The sequence below is a fragment of the Protomyctophum parallelum genome, assembly GCF_964188405.1.
Source record: "Protomyctophum parallelum genome assembly, chromosome: 21".
In the NCBI taxonomy this organism is placed as follows: Eukaryota; Metazoa; Chordata; class Actinopteri; order Myctophiformes; family Myctophidae; genus Protomyctophum; species Protomyctophum parallelum.
In genome coordinates this window covers 36096738-36116033 of record NC_139713.1, presented here as the reverse complement: position 1 = coordinate 36116033, position 19296 = coordinate 36096738, and the positions used below count along the sequence as shown (strand labels likewise).

Genomic DNA, 19296 nt, shown 5'->3' with positions numbered 1-19296 from the left:
ACATTGCCTTGACTTACATTTACTTACTATTATACTTACTTACCCTAAGAACTTGAGTACAATATAATTTAGTTGCTGGCAGCTATTTTGTCACCAATCGGCATCAATGTCCAACTGATCTTGTTGCTTGTTTATCTCTTAACTGGTGTTCATTTTCACAGATGCACATGTACTCCCTGGGGATGACTCTGTTCTGGGGAGCCGACTACCAGATCCCTCAAAGCCAGGTACAGTAGATCCACTACAGAAGATCAACCTGTCCTAATGTAGATCAAACTTGTACAGTGTTCTTGATCCTTGTTTAATGGTCAGGCAATGAGGGCAACTTTTGTGTCTATTGTGCAACCCGATACATATTGCCCATCTAGGTCTGTCCCTTAGAGTATATATTTCTAGAGAAGGCACCCAGAGGAAACCCTGAGGCGAAATGGACATAGTGGCCGGATTTGGTAGTGCAGCTCGAGCCAGCGCTGCTCCGTTGACTATTATTGCGCACGTTCATGTGATTGGGGCCATGACACGTGAACGAATGTTTCATACGTGAACGCGCACAAACGGCACAATGATAGTCAACGGCAGCGCGTTCATGTGTTTGTAACCAATCAATCCCAGAATGCACTCTGTTCCTACCAGGAAGGAGGAGTGAATCCGCCTCATGCGCTTTTGAGCAACTTAATGCAAGTGGATGGGAGGAGAACTCGGGTGTCTTCTCTATAGATATATAACTCTATGGTCTGTCCAGGTACTAGCTAAGCCAGCTAGCATCTGTACTCTGTCTCTGGTTGTGTTTACTAGCATTATAAATATGCAAATTCTTAGCATTCTTTTAGAGTGGTGACAGTGTTGACAGGCAATGAGTTTCTACCTCGCAGGCAAGTTTTAGCCCCATTCTCCTTGTGTGTATCTATCTATCTATAAGTCATCCAGACCACAAATCATCACAGGACTCCTGAATGAGTTTATAGGATGCTACATCTAAAGGAAAATTTGTCAAACCACCCTGAAAATGTCATTGCTTTTCAATTCTACCCCTTTTTCAGTGAAAATACATAATACATACTAAATACATAATTACTACATTGTTTGACATAATTGGCCGTAGCTGAGCCACATCGAGCCTCGGCTCACCCAGTCTGTGTCAAAGTGTTCCTAAGCAATACCAGGCACTTAACCCTTAACCCATTCTGACCTGAGATCAGATTCTAAAAATGTCTTCTACATCCTGACAGTTTTCTGAAAAAGCTATGTTTCTATGTCAGTCGTTCTTCGATTTTTCTAAAATAGCAGACCTACAAGCTCGTAGCGTGCCACTCGGTGGTGCGCTATGAGCTTGTAGATCTGCTATTTTTCAATAGCTAAAGCATAACATAATGCTTACAACAAAGGGGGTTCCCGCCCAAAATGGGTACTGTTCCCTGGACTAAAAATAGTCTGCTGCTGTTCGTTAGGAGTGCTAAATGCAGAGGATGAATGTCGGGTATGTACAAATATATTTTACAAAAATACCCATACAACATGAACTAAACGGGGCACAATCAATTATTGTATTCAATAGAGATATGCATGCACATTGTACATATAAAAACTCAATTCAACTTTATTGTTACACAGGTGTAAAATGGTGGATGAAACTATTTCTTGTACAAGCTACGTGGTTAAAGAATAGAGAAAGAAGCAAGGGAAACAAAGTTGGATAACAAGAAGACACATTGTCAAATATACAATTCATTGTGTAAAATGTGCATAACTTGGTGCATGGTCAAAATAGAACTTAAATGGGACAGAAATGCTTCTTGTGCAAGTAGAGAAACATTGGCTACAGATATAAATAGCAGCAGCAGGTATAGAATCACAGTCTCGTGAGCGACAGCAGCAGATAATCAAACTTAAAGTAATCAATTTAGGAATCCATTGGCAAAAAATTTAAAAACGGCACCCCAATAGAATGTGGATAACAGGATGTTGGCCCGTTTGGTCCCTCTACCGGTTGTGCGTGTGATTGTTTACATTCCTAACAACAGGAGTTGCTGACAGATTCTGCTGCGGATCTCTGAATTCAACATTAAGTAAACGGGGCACAATTATTATCTTCAATAGAGATAAGCATGCACATACAGTATATATATTTGCTTCTGGGGGTCCATGGAACAACATATTTTGAAATGCGGGTCGGCGGCTGAATACATATATTTTGGGGTGGTCCTTGACATGAAATAGTTTGAGAACCACTGACATAGAAACATAGGTTTTTCAGAAAACCTCTGGTAGAATCTGGTCTCGGTTCTCAATGGGTCAATAAGTGATAGTGGATTGATGATTGATGTTTTCTTTTTCTTCTTTTTTTCTTTCTTTCTTTCCCATGCACAATTCAGCCTATGAAACTAGGTGAGCATCTGAACAGCCTCCTACTCAACATGTGTGATGATGTGACGTTGAGTCGGATGTCTGTGCGCACCGTTCTGGACGTCTGCAGCAAACACATCAGAAACTCCAGCTGTGAACCCCCTTTCACCTACGTCCGAAAACTGGTCCGTCTGGTACTGGGCAGCCTTTCCCAGGTACAATGCATATATATCATTTGTGCATGTAATGCACACACATATATATATAATGAATTGTATATATTCATAATTAATTTGAGTCAGTCATCTGAAGCCATTGGATTGGATACAGCTAATGTCACCGCAGGCAGCCAGCCAATATCTGTGTATTTGCTACTACTACTTGCTACTTCCGGGTCACACAGCCCATACAACGAGAGGAGGAGCAAAAAAGTTGTACGAGCAGTAGCCGACATGTCTTAGCTTTCGCTAGAAGCGGTAATATGTCGGGCGCGATGCAATACATTTTTTTTACATCTGAACGTCGGACGGATTGGACAAGTCGAACAACTTTGGAGTATTTTTCTGAGAAAACAAACGACAAAGAAACTACAATGAGTGGATCCTTATGGGGTGCGCGCAAATTAATCCTCATGCTGGGAATAACGTAGGCGCTGCCTGGCAACCTGGACAGCACGAAAGGTTAGTTTTGAGCTTTCGGCTGCTTGGAATTGAAATAAACCTTATAACCCGCCGTATGGCGACCTGTGGGGTAAACTCTTAACCCGTCATCTGGCGGGTTATGGAGCCGCTTGGCGTCCTGAGTGTTAAAGGAGAATTGACTGGCCTATAGTAACGGGAGGGAATGTGTTAAGTCTCTTGCACTCCTGGTAATCTCATACGGTCTCAGAAAGTTACCATATCTGATTTAAACTGGTGTGTTTCTCAGGTTTCTGCGCCACGCTGCATGCCATTATCTCAGTAAATAGTTTTCAGTGGAGGTCAAACAACCTTTATCTGCCCCATCAATAGGCAAGTTGAATGACAGCACGTCTATACATTCATTCTTATAATAGATCACCTCTCAAACAGCCACAACTAAGATATGATTTACCCCCAAGCTAGAAGAGGAAGAATGGTATCCTAACCACAGCTTTTGTCACTATTCTTTCCTCCTTGTTTCCTTCTCTATTCTTCTCTGACCTTTTGTACTCTGCCTCTTTTATACTCTCACCTCACATCTTCATTTTTTGTCCCCCTTTGGTCACAGCTGGATGGCCTGCTGACTGACAGAGAGTCTCTGCCAGAGCGAAGTAAGGAGATTCGGGAGAGGTTGCGGGGCAAAGGACTTCCTTCAGGTAAGTTGAGTGCAGCTGACATACCTGCGTACATGTCCTTACTGAAGCCTACTGAGGTTCAGTACTGAAGCACTTAACTGAAACGCCCTGGGGGTCCCAACAAAGTGCAAGCTGATCAGAGAGTTATACAACTACGTTGCCTTGGGGTGTTTGTATGAATGAAATATTGCAAAAATTGAACGGTTTTTCACTGGTCTCGATCTGTGTCATCCGCACACAACCAGTGCTCGGGAGTATAATGTCTTGGCATCCTGCTTGAGGAAGGAAATGGTTATTTACTTCTCACAGTCGATTTTCCAAAACTCCACTGATTGCTGCCATTAGCGCAAGTGCAGTGCAGTGCAGTGGGCATCGTGCTTTTTGTGTAACTGGGCGGCTTTTGTTCTGTGTAGAATATACACCTGATATAAGAGAGCCTGTGTGGGCTTTATTCCGTTAGAGCAAAGTATCACATTTCAGCTGCAAATGCTGCCATTTTTGAGGGGTGCTAGCCCCTCCTATGCACAGCTTTGTGTGTATGTCCGTTTGAGCGCGGAATGTGTTTGTAGCACGGAGTGTGATGATTTGATTGGCTGAGCACTGAATGTGATGTATGATGATAAGAGCGCCCCAAAAAACACAGCAGTGTGCACTGTGCAGGGACCTTAAGATTAACTCTTTACTGAACATAATAGCCTAATCCTGACTCTTGACTGTTGGAAAACATAAGAACAGTTATTTCATTTTGGGGGGTTTGGTTCACTGCTGAATTGAATACACTGTTGGGAAATAAAGTTCTCGATGTGTGTGTGTGTGTGTGTGTGTGTGTATTTTCTTTATGATTTTGTATGGTATTGTGTGTGTGTGTCTATTGTTTGCATCAGGGGTCAAACTGGGTCTCTGACTGGCACCCCGACACTTTACCCAACAAACCGCTACAACGTACATGTTATTGGTCAGAGTATGTCATTTACTCCGAGAACCTGGCCTGTGATATCATCTCCGTACGAAGTTTTAATATGAATTTGGCTTCCATGAATGCTTGGTTTTCCATAGAACTGAACTCATTTTGCAATGTGGAGAATTCCAACTAGTATGTGGTTTTCACTGTCGAGTTTGCCCCTGAAACAATCTATGAGGAAATCCATATTACTTTAATAACTCCAGAGGCCCTAACGTTTTTATTAGGACATTCTATTGGCGGTAATAAGAAAATAAACTCAGATTGTGAGGCATATCCACATGCAAAAGCACCCATGGTTTTGCCCGGAAGTACTGCTTGCAGCTAGCTACTGTCTATTTATACAGTTTTACTGCAGTCTATACTTGGTGCCTATTTCCCCAGAATGTTCACCTATTATGACACTTTCTTACGCGCGCACACACGCATCAGAAGGCAAATTGCAAGAGTACAGCTGGGGCTCTCCAATCCAATGAATCACTTCCTTTATAAATCACAGTAGATCGACCCCTGGGCAAGTAATCTATCAGCGGCTGCCATATATTCATAAAGTTATTTTCTCTCTCTTTTAATTTGGCACTGAGCCTTTCCATTGGAAGTACTCTGTAGATTTCTCTATACCACTGAGTCACTGATGGAGGTTTTTAGTGAATCCAATTAAACAAAATGCATGTTCTAGCTACACAGAGAAGCTTATTAAAGCTCTTCTAGGATCTAGCACCCCAAATTCAGATGGCAGCCCTAATAAAAAGTTCCCAGGATCTTTACAGATCGTAGACTTCATAATTGAACTCAATTATTTTGTCACACAAGACCAGAACCTGGCTATTTTGGAACATTCCCAGAAACAGATTTCTTTTTTTTAAATATCCCCTTTTTTTGGCATCCATTGTTGGGTATGACCATACGATGACCACGGATATGTTCTAAAAGTGTTGTTTCACATTTCACTACACCTTTTTAAGCATTTTTTACTATTTTGAAAAACATTTAAAAATGGTTGATCTACATGCTCACAATGTGTCGATGTAGATCAGCTATGAAATGTAGGCCATAGGCATTAGGCAAGATAGGGCCCTATGTACCTTTTTTATAGAAGTTTAAAAAAATAAAATTCTGATCTATTCCGATTTTGCAATGCTGTGTTAAATATGCACGGGGAGGAAGTAATTGATCAGTACAGTAGTTTTGTGTTCACCTCTAACCCTAGCCCTGCCTCTGATCATATCTGTACAACAGCGTTTGTAAAGCCATCTTAGGAACTCTCTTGGGAATATTATATTATGTAGTTAAGTATGAGTAGAACGTTAACTATTTAAATCCTTTACACTTTGTTGACCAAAATAGGCGGTAGTGTTTCAACGTCTTGTAGATCGGCTATTTTTGTCGACTGGTGCAGTGGTCGCCTCAACCGGGACGCTAGGGTTCATGTGGTTAAGCTAGAGAGACTACAAAAGTAATGAGGAGTTACTGCTACTACACTTGTGTGAACAGGTAACAGGGGTGTGGTGGCAACATCAGGGCTCCTTTTCACAGATCAACATGAGCAGCTTTAGTTCGTAAACAGGATTAGAAGTGTTTGTATTCTTTCTAATACAAGTTATGTTGCTAGACCATTACTCCTGAGCTGTGAAACAGAACAGTGTTGTGCGACACGTCCCGTGACAAAAGAATAACAAGCTTTAGCTAGGATACAGACCAGAAACATTGTACATGATTGCTAGTATGCAAATCTTGGCGTTTTGTCCATGTCAGCACCTAGTGCGAAACGCTGGCAGACTAGCTTGGAGCTGTGGACAAGTCAGAACATTACAGAGGGAGTTCTGAAGATAATGCTCCTGTTTCACTCGCACATTGTTCAGCTAACGTCTGGCCTGGTTTGGTGTTACAGTACCAATGAGTCAGTAACAGTTATTGTTTTTTAATGTCCTCTGAATGGTTCTTGCTGTAGGGTGGAAAAGGTGAGATGTAGTTTTATATTTTGGCAGCCAATTCCATGTTACAGCACTGAGACACTGGGCTCTTTCCACACCAAACATTGTTATTTGAAATATTCACATGGCCGTCTCACAATAGGATGGTAGGATTTAACCAGTTCACCAAACGAAACCTCCGTTTCAGTTTAAAACCATTACCCAAACCCCTGCCTGCAAGATTTGGCACAAATATATTTACCCAGCATTGCCTTTAGTTTACCTCTACTGTATGCTGCCCGTGCCAGCTAAATAAAAGTGCCTCAGGGTGTGGTCACACCAAACTTTTATTCAGCCTATGCTTTTCAGTGGGAATGCTCTGTTCCCACTATGCGGCAGAATTTAAAGTTCACTGTGACTGCACTCTTAAAGATATTTCTGTGAGTGCTGGTATTCTCCTTGATTGTGAAATAATAATAATAATATTATTATTATTTATTATTTCGTTCACCCGGTAAGAAACTAAACTAAATTAAAAGAAAGTAGTTGTTCTCGTATTCTCTTGCATTGTTGTACATTTACCACCCTGGCTGTGAGACCTTCCTTCACTCAGGAGGAAAAATAGTTCTGACATCTCCTTCTAGCTCAGAGTGAGGAGGGGAAAAAAAATAGGGGGTGGGATATTCTGGACTGTCTGACTTGAAAAAAATAAACTGAAACTAGACATGAAGCACCACATAGCAACCCAGAGTGGGATTTAATTTAGGAAAATATGACCAAATCTTCCCAGTGGTTTTTGAGAGAACTCGGATATTTCTCTCAGGCAGTGGGAGAGGAGAGCAGAACACAAACATGGCCGTCATTCTGGTTATGTAAGCAGCCCGGCATGGCATTGATTACAGATATACATATTTTGGAATCACCAGTGAAACTGCTGGTCTGCTGTTTGTATCAATGCTTTGTTTTCCAGGTTGAGCACCAGCCAGCCCTAGGGAAAGTACATGCAAAGAGTATTACTCAGTTCTGAAGTGTCTTTCTTTCCCGAGGAGTGATTCTCACTTGTAGTTCAGTGGCTCCAAGCTTTAATTGTTGCTGGCCCATACTGGGAGAATTATGTCTTTGTTTCTTCTTTTCGTGCTAGATGTTTTATGCCTTATTGCTACATCTGTCCTGCAACGTCACAATGCTAATGGTTGTCAAACGTCTGGCAACGATTCAGTCAGTAAAAGTGGTGAAACAAAAAACTCTGACCTAAATTTTCAGTTTTAAACTTTTTTGTTTTTCGATCTATCCCTGGTCTGTTTCCACTGAGTTCCTGGAAGACTGAATTTCTTTGATGTTGTGTTCATAAAGAACCGACATGCTTTGTTCTGTAGATTAAAGGACCACATGCACTGTTTTACAAGCATCTACCTCCAGTCATGAGTCTCTCTTACTCTCGTGGTCTCTCGTCATTTATATCTGTCTCAAGCTTTCTCACTGTCTAGACTCTAGAAAAGGTCATATGTCCTGTCTGTCTGTCTGTCTGTCTGTCTGTCTGTCTGTCTGTCCAGTGTCCACACAGCTACAAAAAAAAAAAAAAATGCTTGGGACATGATGGAGATGCGCCTCAGTGGCGCGTCTTTGTAGTATGTTTTGCTTTGCTGCTACACACACACACACACCCTCACACACACACACACACACACACACACACACACACACACACACACACACACACACACACACACACACACACACACACACACAAATCAGTCTCTTATAGTGGCTGTGGTACAGTGTTTCAAGAAGAGATGCCTAGATCATTCTTATAAATATTCTAATTTAGTCCGCTTTAGTTGTTGTTGGCATAGGCATATTTGTATAGGTAATGATGACACAAAATGTGTCTTCTGTATTTACAGAATACTGTATGAAGCAGTGGGAACTAGTATTAACCCATTTTGGGCGGGAACCCCTTTTGGTGTTGGCATTATGTTATGCTTTAGCTATTAAAAAATAGCAGATCTACAAGCTCATAGCACGCCACCGAGTGGCGCGCTACGAACTTGTAGGTCTGCTATTTTTGAAAAATCGAAGAACGACTGACATAGAAACATAGCTTTTTCAGAAAACTGTCAGGATGTAGAAGACATTTTTTGAATCTGTCAGAATGGGTTAATACAGTGCCACAGTTAGGGCTAAATGTCTGGCCCAGGGACATTTTGACGCATAGACATGGCAGGCCGGGGTGCCAACCGGTGACCTTCTGGCCTCTCTACCCACTCAGCTGCAGCCGGCTAGTAAATGCACTGGCATCCCTATTTCTTTCTTTTCTATGTACTATTTATAGGCCGAAACGTAAAACGAATAAATTAATAAATAAAAAATCATATAATGTTACAAAAACCAGATCTATAAGCTCACATGCAACAGATTGTGAGCTTGTAGATCAGGCATTTTCACTGTGTCTAGTGGCGTTAAGTGGTTAATTAGTTAATTAAATACACAGTTTGAAGTGATGATGTTAATGCTTGTTGTTGTCCAGTGGTTTGTTTACTTTACAAATTGATTTAACTTAATTCAATTTAATTCATTCACTATCAATGGCTGGTTGTTGTGAAGCTCCATCTCTAGTCCAAAGAGGTTTTGGATAGATAGGAAACCTGACCGAACCAGATAATAATTTGTTCAAGATCATTAGAAGTTGTTGCAGCGTCTGGGTCAGCGTCTGGGTGCCGAATTAGCGGGTTAGCAAAAGTAAGGATGCTGGCGTATTCCTCTGCATGTTATGAAACGGCTCACTGTCTCATAAAAACATCATGTGGTTGTCTACCCCTCCTCAAGAGACCAACTAGCAGGGGTCAGCAGTGTGAAAGGGACAACCTGGGGGCATTTGCATAATGACTAAATTGGTAGAAAAGAATAACATACGTATGTTACAATTGTTACAATTACAATTACATACATTTCGATTATTGGTATTTGTAGTTTTTGTTGAGAATTATTGGAAATTATTTTGATGATCTAACTTTATTTTCCAAATTTTGGATTTCCATGGTTTCATTGTGATTTTTTTCCTATTTGTCACTCAATGATACTCGATCTAGCAAGTTCAGAACGAAGCTAATTGTTTTAATATTCTTTCACTCTCACAGGGAGAAGTGCCGCACCCAGGGTTCTAGAACGCTACCGGGCTCGGACTCAGGAGCAGGCTACTTTGAACCGGGGTTTGAGTCGCTCCATGGGTTCGTTGTCCATCCAGGCCCTTATGTCGGGGGATGAGGCTGCAGCGCCACTGCAGTACTCTCCGACTGACTACGACCCCGGGTCCGAGTCCCCCACGGACCTCTACGCCAAACCCCACACGCTTCAGCACCAGCACTCCCACACCCACCTGCAAATCCCCCACTCTCAGCAAAGAGCACGGCCTGTGGAACTAGACCAGAGATCTTTACCCTATCGCAGTGGAGATCTAGGGCCGAGCCGAGCAAGGAAGAACTGGGCCTCCTCTGTGGATTTGGCCTGCATAGACCCCGACGCTCTGCGCTTCGGGGCTCTGGAGGACGCGCGGAGGGGCAGCAGTGCCTTGAGTACCCATTCCGTTGGCAGGCAAAAGACATCTACGCAGGCTTCCAGGGCTGGTCGGTACTCTGAGTTCGGTGGACTGAAGAGCAGGAAGCCCCATTACCACTCAGCCCTGTCTGTTGGCTCAGCCCTTAACACTGCTTATGACAAGATCAAGGAGAGACAGCGGAAGCTGCAAGTACTACGGCAGGCCATAGATGGTGAGTACTTCATGAAGCGTTTTCAAAGGTGCTCTTAGAACCTTGTCTGCTGCTCCTTACAGTAGATTGACTGTATCCTGATCATAAGACTCTGATGTTCTAACATTACATAATATTTATGGCTCATACTAGGTACTTTTTTTTCCTTATAATTTTTATCCCATGATTTTGCAACCTCACACAGTGTCAATTATCTAATGTAATCCTGGGCGCTACACTTCCTCCACCAACATGGGGGGGCAGCGGACTGACCTCATGCTTCCTTCTATGCATGAGTCCAAGCTGCTTCTTTTCACCTGACAGGGGGGGAGTTTCCCCGGCCGGACGTAGCGTGTGGATGGAACACGTTATTCCGACCAGTTCCTTTCCCCTCCATCAGGCACCCCGGCTGGCCTGGGGGAGGTAGTTTAGAGACCAGGATTACTGCATGTTTTTTGTGAGGGTACCTACCCTACGGGACACGGGGAGAACATGCAAACTCCAGCACTTCACTCCAGACTAGGTACATCTCTAAAGATTTGGTTTAAGTTGTATGTGTTGATGGTAAGATGTATGATCATCTCCGAGAGCCTGGCTTGTGAGATCAACACAGAACTTCTTAACTCCCCCGGAAGTTTCAATTTTATGAATTTGATTCATCCTGATTCCTGAGTCCCGACTAGTCCTGGCTAATATGTGTATTTTAGTGTTGAGTTAGTTTGCCTCTATAAATCCGTTGCATATTAGACGGTAACCTTTTCATGTATTTTCATATGTACAGTCTAAACAAAGGAGAAGGAACGCACCGCAGTTTGAATGGAAATAGTGTGTGCTGTTAGGTGAGCTTATCGGAGAGGTTAATGTGATACTGGTGTGATAGGATGATGTTAGCACAGAGTCACTCTGGCTGCACAGTAAAATGTGTAAGTGTTCATGTTGAAATTGAACCTTTTTTACAGGTCAACTTGTACACTCTCTCAGCGTTAACCCATTCTGACCGGGCACCCATTTTGGTGTCAGCATCATGTTATGCTTTAGCTATTTAAAAATAGCAGATCTACAAGCTCATATCGCGCCACCGAGTGGCGCGATACGAGCTTGTAGGTCTGCTATTTTTTTTTTTATCGAAGAACGACTGACATTTTTAGAATCTGATCTCAGGTCAGAATGGGTTCATCAGGACCAGTGTGTGTCCGGCGGAAACCTCGTATGAATCTGATCTCAGGTCAGAATGGGTTAAATGAACACTCTGAATTTTATTGTGTGCAACTGCTGTGTGGGATGAAAGCTGGCTGCTGGCTGGCTTGAATGAAACACCATCGGTGGAGGCGGTGCAATAATGTTTAGACAGAATGTATGAGTCAGGCGTACAAAGTTTCCCAATAGCTGATTCTAAATGACAGGTTAGCTTTATTCTAACCTGCTGCTAACTGTCATACATTCTGTATGGCCGAGAGTGTCTCTCTTTGTGGACACGCAAACACACATACACATACATTTTTGTCCATAAACAAATATTGCATACAACGTTCATTAACCAATTCAAGCTATACTTGTTGACCAGGGTCCCCTAGGGCTCATTGATTGATAGAATACTTGTATTAGTCAGAAATGTAAATGGCACAAGGTACAGTCAGTCAGACATTCAGGCTAAAAGGATAACACACACAGTCACAGTCCTGTGGTACTCTAGTCTATAATTGGTTTCTCCCTCTTTCCCACTACACTAAATCTCTTCACCGAAGAAAACAAATCTTTTCAGTTTGGAGATCTGCTATTCTCGCTGAATGTTCGCCCCCAGAATACTATACGGACGCTGTGGTTTATGTGGTTAAGGCACACAAACCCATTATTCAGAGAGAGACTCTCACGCTTTTAAACCCAACATGTGAACCAGCAGCACCTCCGCAGTCAAGAGCTATAAGCTACTCTGGAGCGCTTACTGAATTCTCCGAAAAGTCTTCTTAGGCAGCCCGGCTATATGTAACGGGTCACATGTGGAACATAATGTTTACATCCTCAGTTAATATGTTGTGTGTGTCTGCGGGCCATCTGGGGACAGTGTACATGAGGAGAGCATTGGATGAACGGCCTCATAAACTGCTGCCTGTCATCCAACCCTTCTTCTTCTTCTTATTTTTCCTCCTCTCCTCTCCTTCCTCCACACTCCCGAGTCTCCATTTCCTCCTAACTGCACACCCTCCCAGCTTTTTGGGCAGCTATTTTTAATTCTGACCGAGCCAAACCAACCCAAGGCATTCTTTTCTCTGACAGTATGGCTGTTCATCCCCTGCAGCAAGGCCTGCCTTCCTTCTCTCTCTCTCTCTCTTACTTCCCCTCTTACTGATTATAATCAGACGCACTTGGTTTTCTTTTGTATTTACTATGCGGGTGTGAAGAGAAGAGACGCGCACTCTGTGTGTGTGTGTGTGTGTGTGTGTGTGTGTGTGTGTGTGCGCGATGTGAAGTGAGGGGCACCCACTGTATTTATATCAGCCACAAGACATTTTTGGTGCCCTAAACATACATGAAAGTCCATAGACTTTGCTGGCAAACGATTTATTTCACAAGTGCTCTAAACAAACCGTGCTCTAAAAATCCCATAGACTTGGCTGCCATATTCAAAAGCCATGATTAGGAGGAGCTAGCGCCACTCAAAAAACAAAAATCACACCTGTGTGAAGTGAGGGGAGCTCTTATCATCGTACATCATCCAATAAAAAATGTAATATACTTCCATAAATTAATTTGTTTGAACTATTATCTTTTAATCATGTTTGTGTTGGCACAAAAAGCTGATTTGCTCAGACACATATGACGTAAATTCTCCTTTCATTGTCAATGGCAAATGTGACACGAGTTATGACAAGAAGCTGTATATAGGAGGGGCTAGCGCCCCTCAAAAAAGTACTCTCAAAGTACAGTAATGCCAACCTGTGAGAGAGAGTGAGTGACTCTATCCAATAGTGACTCTCCTTGAATGGGCCTCTTGTCTATTATTTCATAGTTTTCAACAGATAAGAAAATAGCTGATATTAAGAGACCCCGCTGTTGATGCAAAGGAATGTTCCCTTCCATTAAAACAAAGGGGCTGAATATGAATATTTTCATATTCCGCCCCAGAGAGAGCTGTTCTGCAACAGCATGAATGGGGCCTAATTGAGTACAGGCCATTTGCAGGGCCTCGTAGATGTGTTACTTGGCACAAATATTCTTTCTTCTTTCTCTCTCACTTTTTTCTGTTCTTTTCTGCAGGAAAATGATGGCGCAGCAGTGGTCAATGCTCTCAGGTTTCCTCCAGTTACACGGTGCCAAAGTTTTTGCTCGCTCCTGTCTTCCTTCTCTGCCCTGCGTGTGTGTGCATGTGCATGTTTATACCCTCCCACTCACTCGCCCACCCCCTCCCCAACCCCAACCCCCGTTTCTTTAGTGCCAAGGTGCCTCAGTCTGTAGAAAGTTTCCTAGCAGACCCTGAAGTCTGTAATTGGAGTCATGTGTAGCGGATGAGGGAATTCCAAACGTTATTGGACTTTCCGGCGCTTGGCAGCGGGTCATGTGGCTCTGGGCTGGTTTGGGCCGGAGAACCGTTGTGGAATACTGTAGTCCTACAGAAGGGGAGGGGCCTATATATAAGCACAGCCCCCCCAAATGTTCATACTATTTGGTTTGGTTGGTTAACTTCAAAGGCCGCAGGTATAACAGTAATTGGTGCTTGCAAATGACAAAAGCTTTGCTGGAAGCTTTTGGTCGTGAGCAATGACCATTTTTCAGTTCAAACTGAACTACCCTGAACTCAACCTACTTCAATTTAAAAGTTACAATTTAGGCATTTAGCAGATGCTTTTAATCCAGAGCGATTTACAGTAAGCAAGAACAACACATGGTAATACATCAAATTCATACAAAATTGTCATCAAGATTTATAAGCAAGCTAAGAACCTAACATCTGTCTTAACAGTAGAAAATCTGTACAGTAAAGCGCTATTGTCTAGTGCTATGTCTACATAAAATGCTATCTAAATTACATAAGTTTAGCCGTTGCTTCTGACGTTGCCAATCATTCTAAAAGCACAACAACAATGTTCAGCTATAGTAGATATAGTCGTACAATTTTTTTGTTATCGTTTCCACTCAATCTTCACTTGAAATGAGTTTTTGTACAAAAGCTACATTGTGTGGGGTTTTGTGCTGAGTCAAGAAACACGGAGGAAACATTAAGTTGCAGTAAGCTGTCATTATCCACTTCAGCATATGTTTTGGTGGGAGTTCCTCCTCTCCCTGAGGCCACCAGACTGTCAATAACTTCGGTGTCTGAGTTTGTGTCCCCCCTCAGCTAGAGCTGCCCCAGAGGCAGACTGTTTAATCTAATCCTAGAGAGGGAGTAACACCTCATTTGTACTTGGTTGCCCATCATGTCACACACCTAAAATAGCCAGTGGTGGAAGAAGTACTCGAATGTGTTACTGCACTTTACTGTTGAAATGATCTGTTACAAGTAAAAGTCCTGAATTCAAAAGGACACTTTTGCCAAATGTAAATGTTATGCAGAATTCACAATATTATCGCTGGACTGTAATTAACCCATTCTGACCTGAGATCAGATTCATACGAGGTTTCCGCCGGACACACACTGGTCTGATGAACCCATTCTGACCCGAGATCAGATTCTAAAAATGTCAGTCGCTCTTCAATTTTTCAAAAATAGCAGACCTACAAGCTCGTATCGCGCCACTCGGTGGCGTGATATGAGCTTGTAGATCTGCTATTTTTAAATAGCTAAAGCATAACATGATGCTGACACCAAAATGGGTGCCCGTTCAGAATGGGTTAATAAGGCATTACTGTGTTTATCATGGTTAGCTTAATCTATAACAATGCAGTATAATTTATCAGTTAAACCATTTAACTGGTAAATCCTGACCCAAGTTTTCTGAAAAAGTAAAATATTTATAAAAAGTCATACCCGTGTGAAATTAGGGGCGCTCTTATCATTATACATCATACATCATCTCATGAACAACCAAATTTATGTGACTGGTTAGCCGATTTGCGCGTCTACATATGATGTACATTTTCCCTTCATTGTCAATGGCATTTAATGTTTGTGTTGCCACAAATTTACGTCATATTTGAGGCACATATGACCTAATTTCTCCTTTCATTGTCAATGGCAAATATGAGACGTGCCCTCAAAAATCACACCCTGTGAAGTGAGTGGTGCTCTTATCATCGTACATCAAACATTCATTGTCAATGGGAATTTAATGTTTGTGTAGGACAAAAATAGCCGATTTGCTCGTTCACACGGCGTAAATTCTCCATTCATTGTCAATGGGAATTTAATGTTTTTAAGACGAAAATTCATATTATAGCTGAATATAGGGAATTTTTTTTTACAAAACAATTATGTTGCTAAATACTGCACCCCTGTACTGTACCCCCAAATGGGGTTCCCATAGGTAAAAACCTCAATGGGTTCCCGTCCTAAATGGGTTAATGTATGTTTTGTATTTATAATCCAAAAGCCCAAACCGCACCAATGATTCACTCCTTGCAACAAACTCGTTTTTAGGTCATCAACCCTACCTATGCAACTCCTTGCAACTGCTATTGGGGATAATGATTGCATGGAAAATCATTGGTGCGGTCTGGGCTTAAATCTTCAAATAATTGTAGTGGAGTAAAGAGTACAATATTTCCTCTGAGATATGTGTAGAGGAGTAGAAGTATGAATGTATAAAAAAAAAATACTAAAGTGAATGTACTTGAAAATAGCAGCTCTATAAGCTTGCAATGCATTGCGACACGGCGTAACTCTAATATTTCTGGTGAACGACACTGTCAGCTAAATTAAAAACTAAGTATAAATCAGGCTTAGACAAGAGGCAGCTCTGCAGAGCTCTGCAGAAAAACACGGAGAGGAGGAGGAGGAGAAGAAGAAAGGGCAGGGAACCAAGGAAATGTGATGGAAAAGACAGGATATGTAGAAGGAAATCAGGCGTTTGCAATGCATCAGAAAGACTCGTCTTGTTCTGCCGGTTTGTGACTCTCCAGAATGAGATGGAGCCAATGTAGAGACCACTTGGAAAGGAGTCCGAGTGTTAAATCATTGGATGGGCCCCTGGCTTGCTGCTGATGAAGAATGGTATAATATAGTAGATGAAACAACTGCTGATAATGACTAACATCCTTCTCTTTCTGTACCTTCTCTCTCTTCTCCCTTTCTCTCTCTCAAGACGTGTGTGTCTGTGTGTGCGTGCATTTACTGACTATACCCCCTTATGTGGAAGAATAGTTTGCTCAGCAGTAGCGCTGTTGATGCCTTCTCGTGAATTAGCTGTTAAATTGGCCATTAATCCTTTGCCAATTTTACCATTGTCAAGCTGCTGCTTGTAATGTTCTGCTTCCAAGGAGGAGTAGGACAGACAATGATCTTTACAGATGTTCATTTGAGACATCCAGCTGTCAGTATGAACACAGCATCAGTGTTAAAAGCTGCAATTCATGAAGGTCGTGTGAGAGACCACATTTCTACCAGTCCTCCAAGAGGCAATCCCAACTTGTCCATGCTTTGATTGATTGATTAGTTCATTGAAATGAATTCAAAAGGATACGGATTTCAGACACAAGAAAGCCGGCAGGCTTGAACAAAACGGACAAAAAACTAAATACGGTATCTTTGTATTATGACTTGCCCCACCTTCCTTTTGGGAACGGGGGCAGTGACAGACAAAACAAACATTAAACTCTGTTCATTGTTAATGGCATTATGTTTGTGTTGGTGACAAAATAAACATTAAACTCTGTCCATTGTCAATGGCATTTTGTCTAGACAAGACGAACATTAAACCTTTATATATATATATATATATATATATATATATATAGGAGGGGCTCCTCAAAAACATGACAAAATGAAAGAAAACGCAAACGAAGCTCAGGGGGAGATCTTGTGCTTATGGTCTTCAGGCAGTACTACAGGTGAACCAGTAGGTGTCCTACCCCGACACTAGGGTCTAAATCTCTCGATGGAAGTGGGTGTAGGGTGAAACATTACATTATGCCAGTTCTTTCTCTCTCTCTCATATATTCCCTCCCTTGTCTCTTTCTCTCTCTCTCATATATATTCCCTCCCTTGATCCCCCCCTCTCTCATTCCTTTCCTCTGTGCCTTAAGGGTAGGCGGTGTAAGCTCATGTTGAAATGTTTATTCCAGGTTAGCATGGTGTGTGTGTGTGTGTGTGTGTGTGTGTGTGTGGGTGGTAGGACTCCTCCCCTGGGGGAACTGGGATTGACCAACAACCAGTGATGACTAAACCAGTGCGTAGTTCTCTTTCACTGTCATGCACCATTCATTTTACTCCTCTGCCCTCCCTTCCTTGATTGCCTGACTTGCACGGCAGTTTGATTTAAAACCAAAACATATATATATTTTTTTACCATCATTCTTCGGGCGTCTGAAACGGTTAATAGAATAAAATGTATTGAATTAATTGCTGTAGTTACTAGTGATGGCTGTGTCATGTAAATATGTCTAATATTTGATAACCCATAATGCGAATGCTTGTCTTTGTTTCATAATAACTGAATAGATGATTTATTTTACCCCTTTTTCTCTCCCAATTTAGTCGTTATAACAATTATTCAGTGCCAATCACGCGTTTTGACGTGTTTTTCTTCTTTTTTTTCAAAGGCCCACAGTGTCACGCGCTTTTGAGCTTTTAGTTTTTACAGTAGATGAGCGGTGCTAACTTATGATCCACCGTTCGAGTGCCAGTGAAGCCAAGCACCAGTAAACTCAACTTTATTGCATTATTGTAACATAATGTTTATAGTGATGAATTGGATAATGAATTGAGAGATTATTCGGTTAAATAACACTTCTGTAAACTTGACTCTTACCTCCCTCTGAAAGACTTCAAAGAATCACATGGTCTCACCTCAAGAACAAGATCTAGTATTCCTATTTCCTATACTGGAAATGGCACCTCTACAAGTTCACAACGCGTGACACATTGTGAGCTTGTAGATCTGCTATTTGCGGTGAGCGACACGGTTGTACGATGAAATATAAATTCCCTTCTGCTCATCATGAGCAGCCGGGTGATGCTGAAACTGAATTTGTTAGGTTTGTCTTTTAGACGACATATACTGTAGCATTTATGTACAGCATATGACTGATCCTTGACCAAGTTGGACTGACCAAGCTTAATTTTAGATTACTTCACGTTTTGGGGGAAGCTTGCCAGTGTCAAATATTCCTCTTAAAGGGACCACTCACTAATGTTCATGATAAAATGCCACACATTTTTTCTACTCTGTGTCTCAGGGGAGCGCTGTAGGCAGTTCAGAAACCGGTCCACCAGTGACATCATTGATGGGGAATCCAAGCTAATAGAAACGTCAGGCGTTTAAAAAATGTTTTAGACCGGACGGTGGCCGGCCGTAGTGTCCCTTTTATGCCCATATATGGAGATATCTGTCTCTCTGTGTCCCTTTATTCCAAATATGGAGTGTTGTGATGCCAGAGCCCGGGCAGAGATCTTTTGTGGCGGTTCTGGACAACCGTGGTTTCGACCGACACCAGGCACTGCACTCCCTGCGGGGGTTTGGAACGCGTGTGTCGTATTTGAATTTGGTGGGGCGAACGGTTCTTGAATTACGTGGATTACACACGTACATATGGAATTCTTTGTCAGGCATGCCCAAATATGGAGTGTTGTGATGTCGGAACAGGCCAGCTCCATATATGGAGCTTGGGCAGGGGCCCTCTCCAGATCCCGGGCAGAGGCCTTTTGTGGCGGTTCTGGACAACCGTGGGTCCGACCAACTCAACACCGGGCACTGCACTCCTTGTGGTGGTGTAGAATCATGTCTGTGTCGAATTTGGAGTCGGTGGGACGAACAGTTCTCGAGTTACATGGATTACGTACTTACATACACAACACACACACAGATACTTGGTGCATTTATAGATAGAAAAATAATCTTGTTTTAAAAATAAAAAAAAGCCTAATGA

At 42.2% G+C, this 19296-nt stretch overlaps 1 protein-coding gene across 5 annotated transcripts in view; it reads left to right on the top strand.

The window, feature by feature from the left end:
- The window catches only part of ptpn13 (protein tyrosine phosphatase non-receptor type 13), a 77292-nt gene that overhangs the window by 18674 nt on the left and 39322 nt on the right, over positions 1-19296 (top strand). For all 5 annotated transcript variants that reach the window (XM_083794017.1, XM_083794018.1, XM_083794016.1 and 2 more), the window contains exons 4-7: positions 162-227; positions 2373-2558; positions 3592-3679; positions 9670-10299. In XM_083794017.1, coding sequence (XP_083650143.1) covers positions 162-227; positions 2373-2558; positions 3592-3679; positions 9670-10299 — 970 coding nt within the window. The remainder of the gene's footprint in view (positions 1-161; positions 228-2372; positions 2559-3591; positions 3680-9669; positions 10300-19296) is intronic.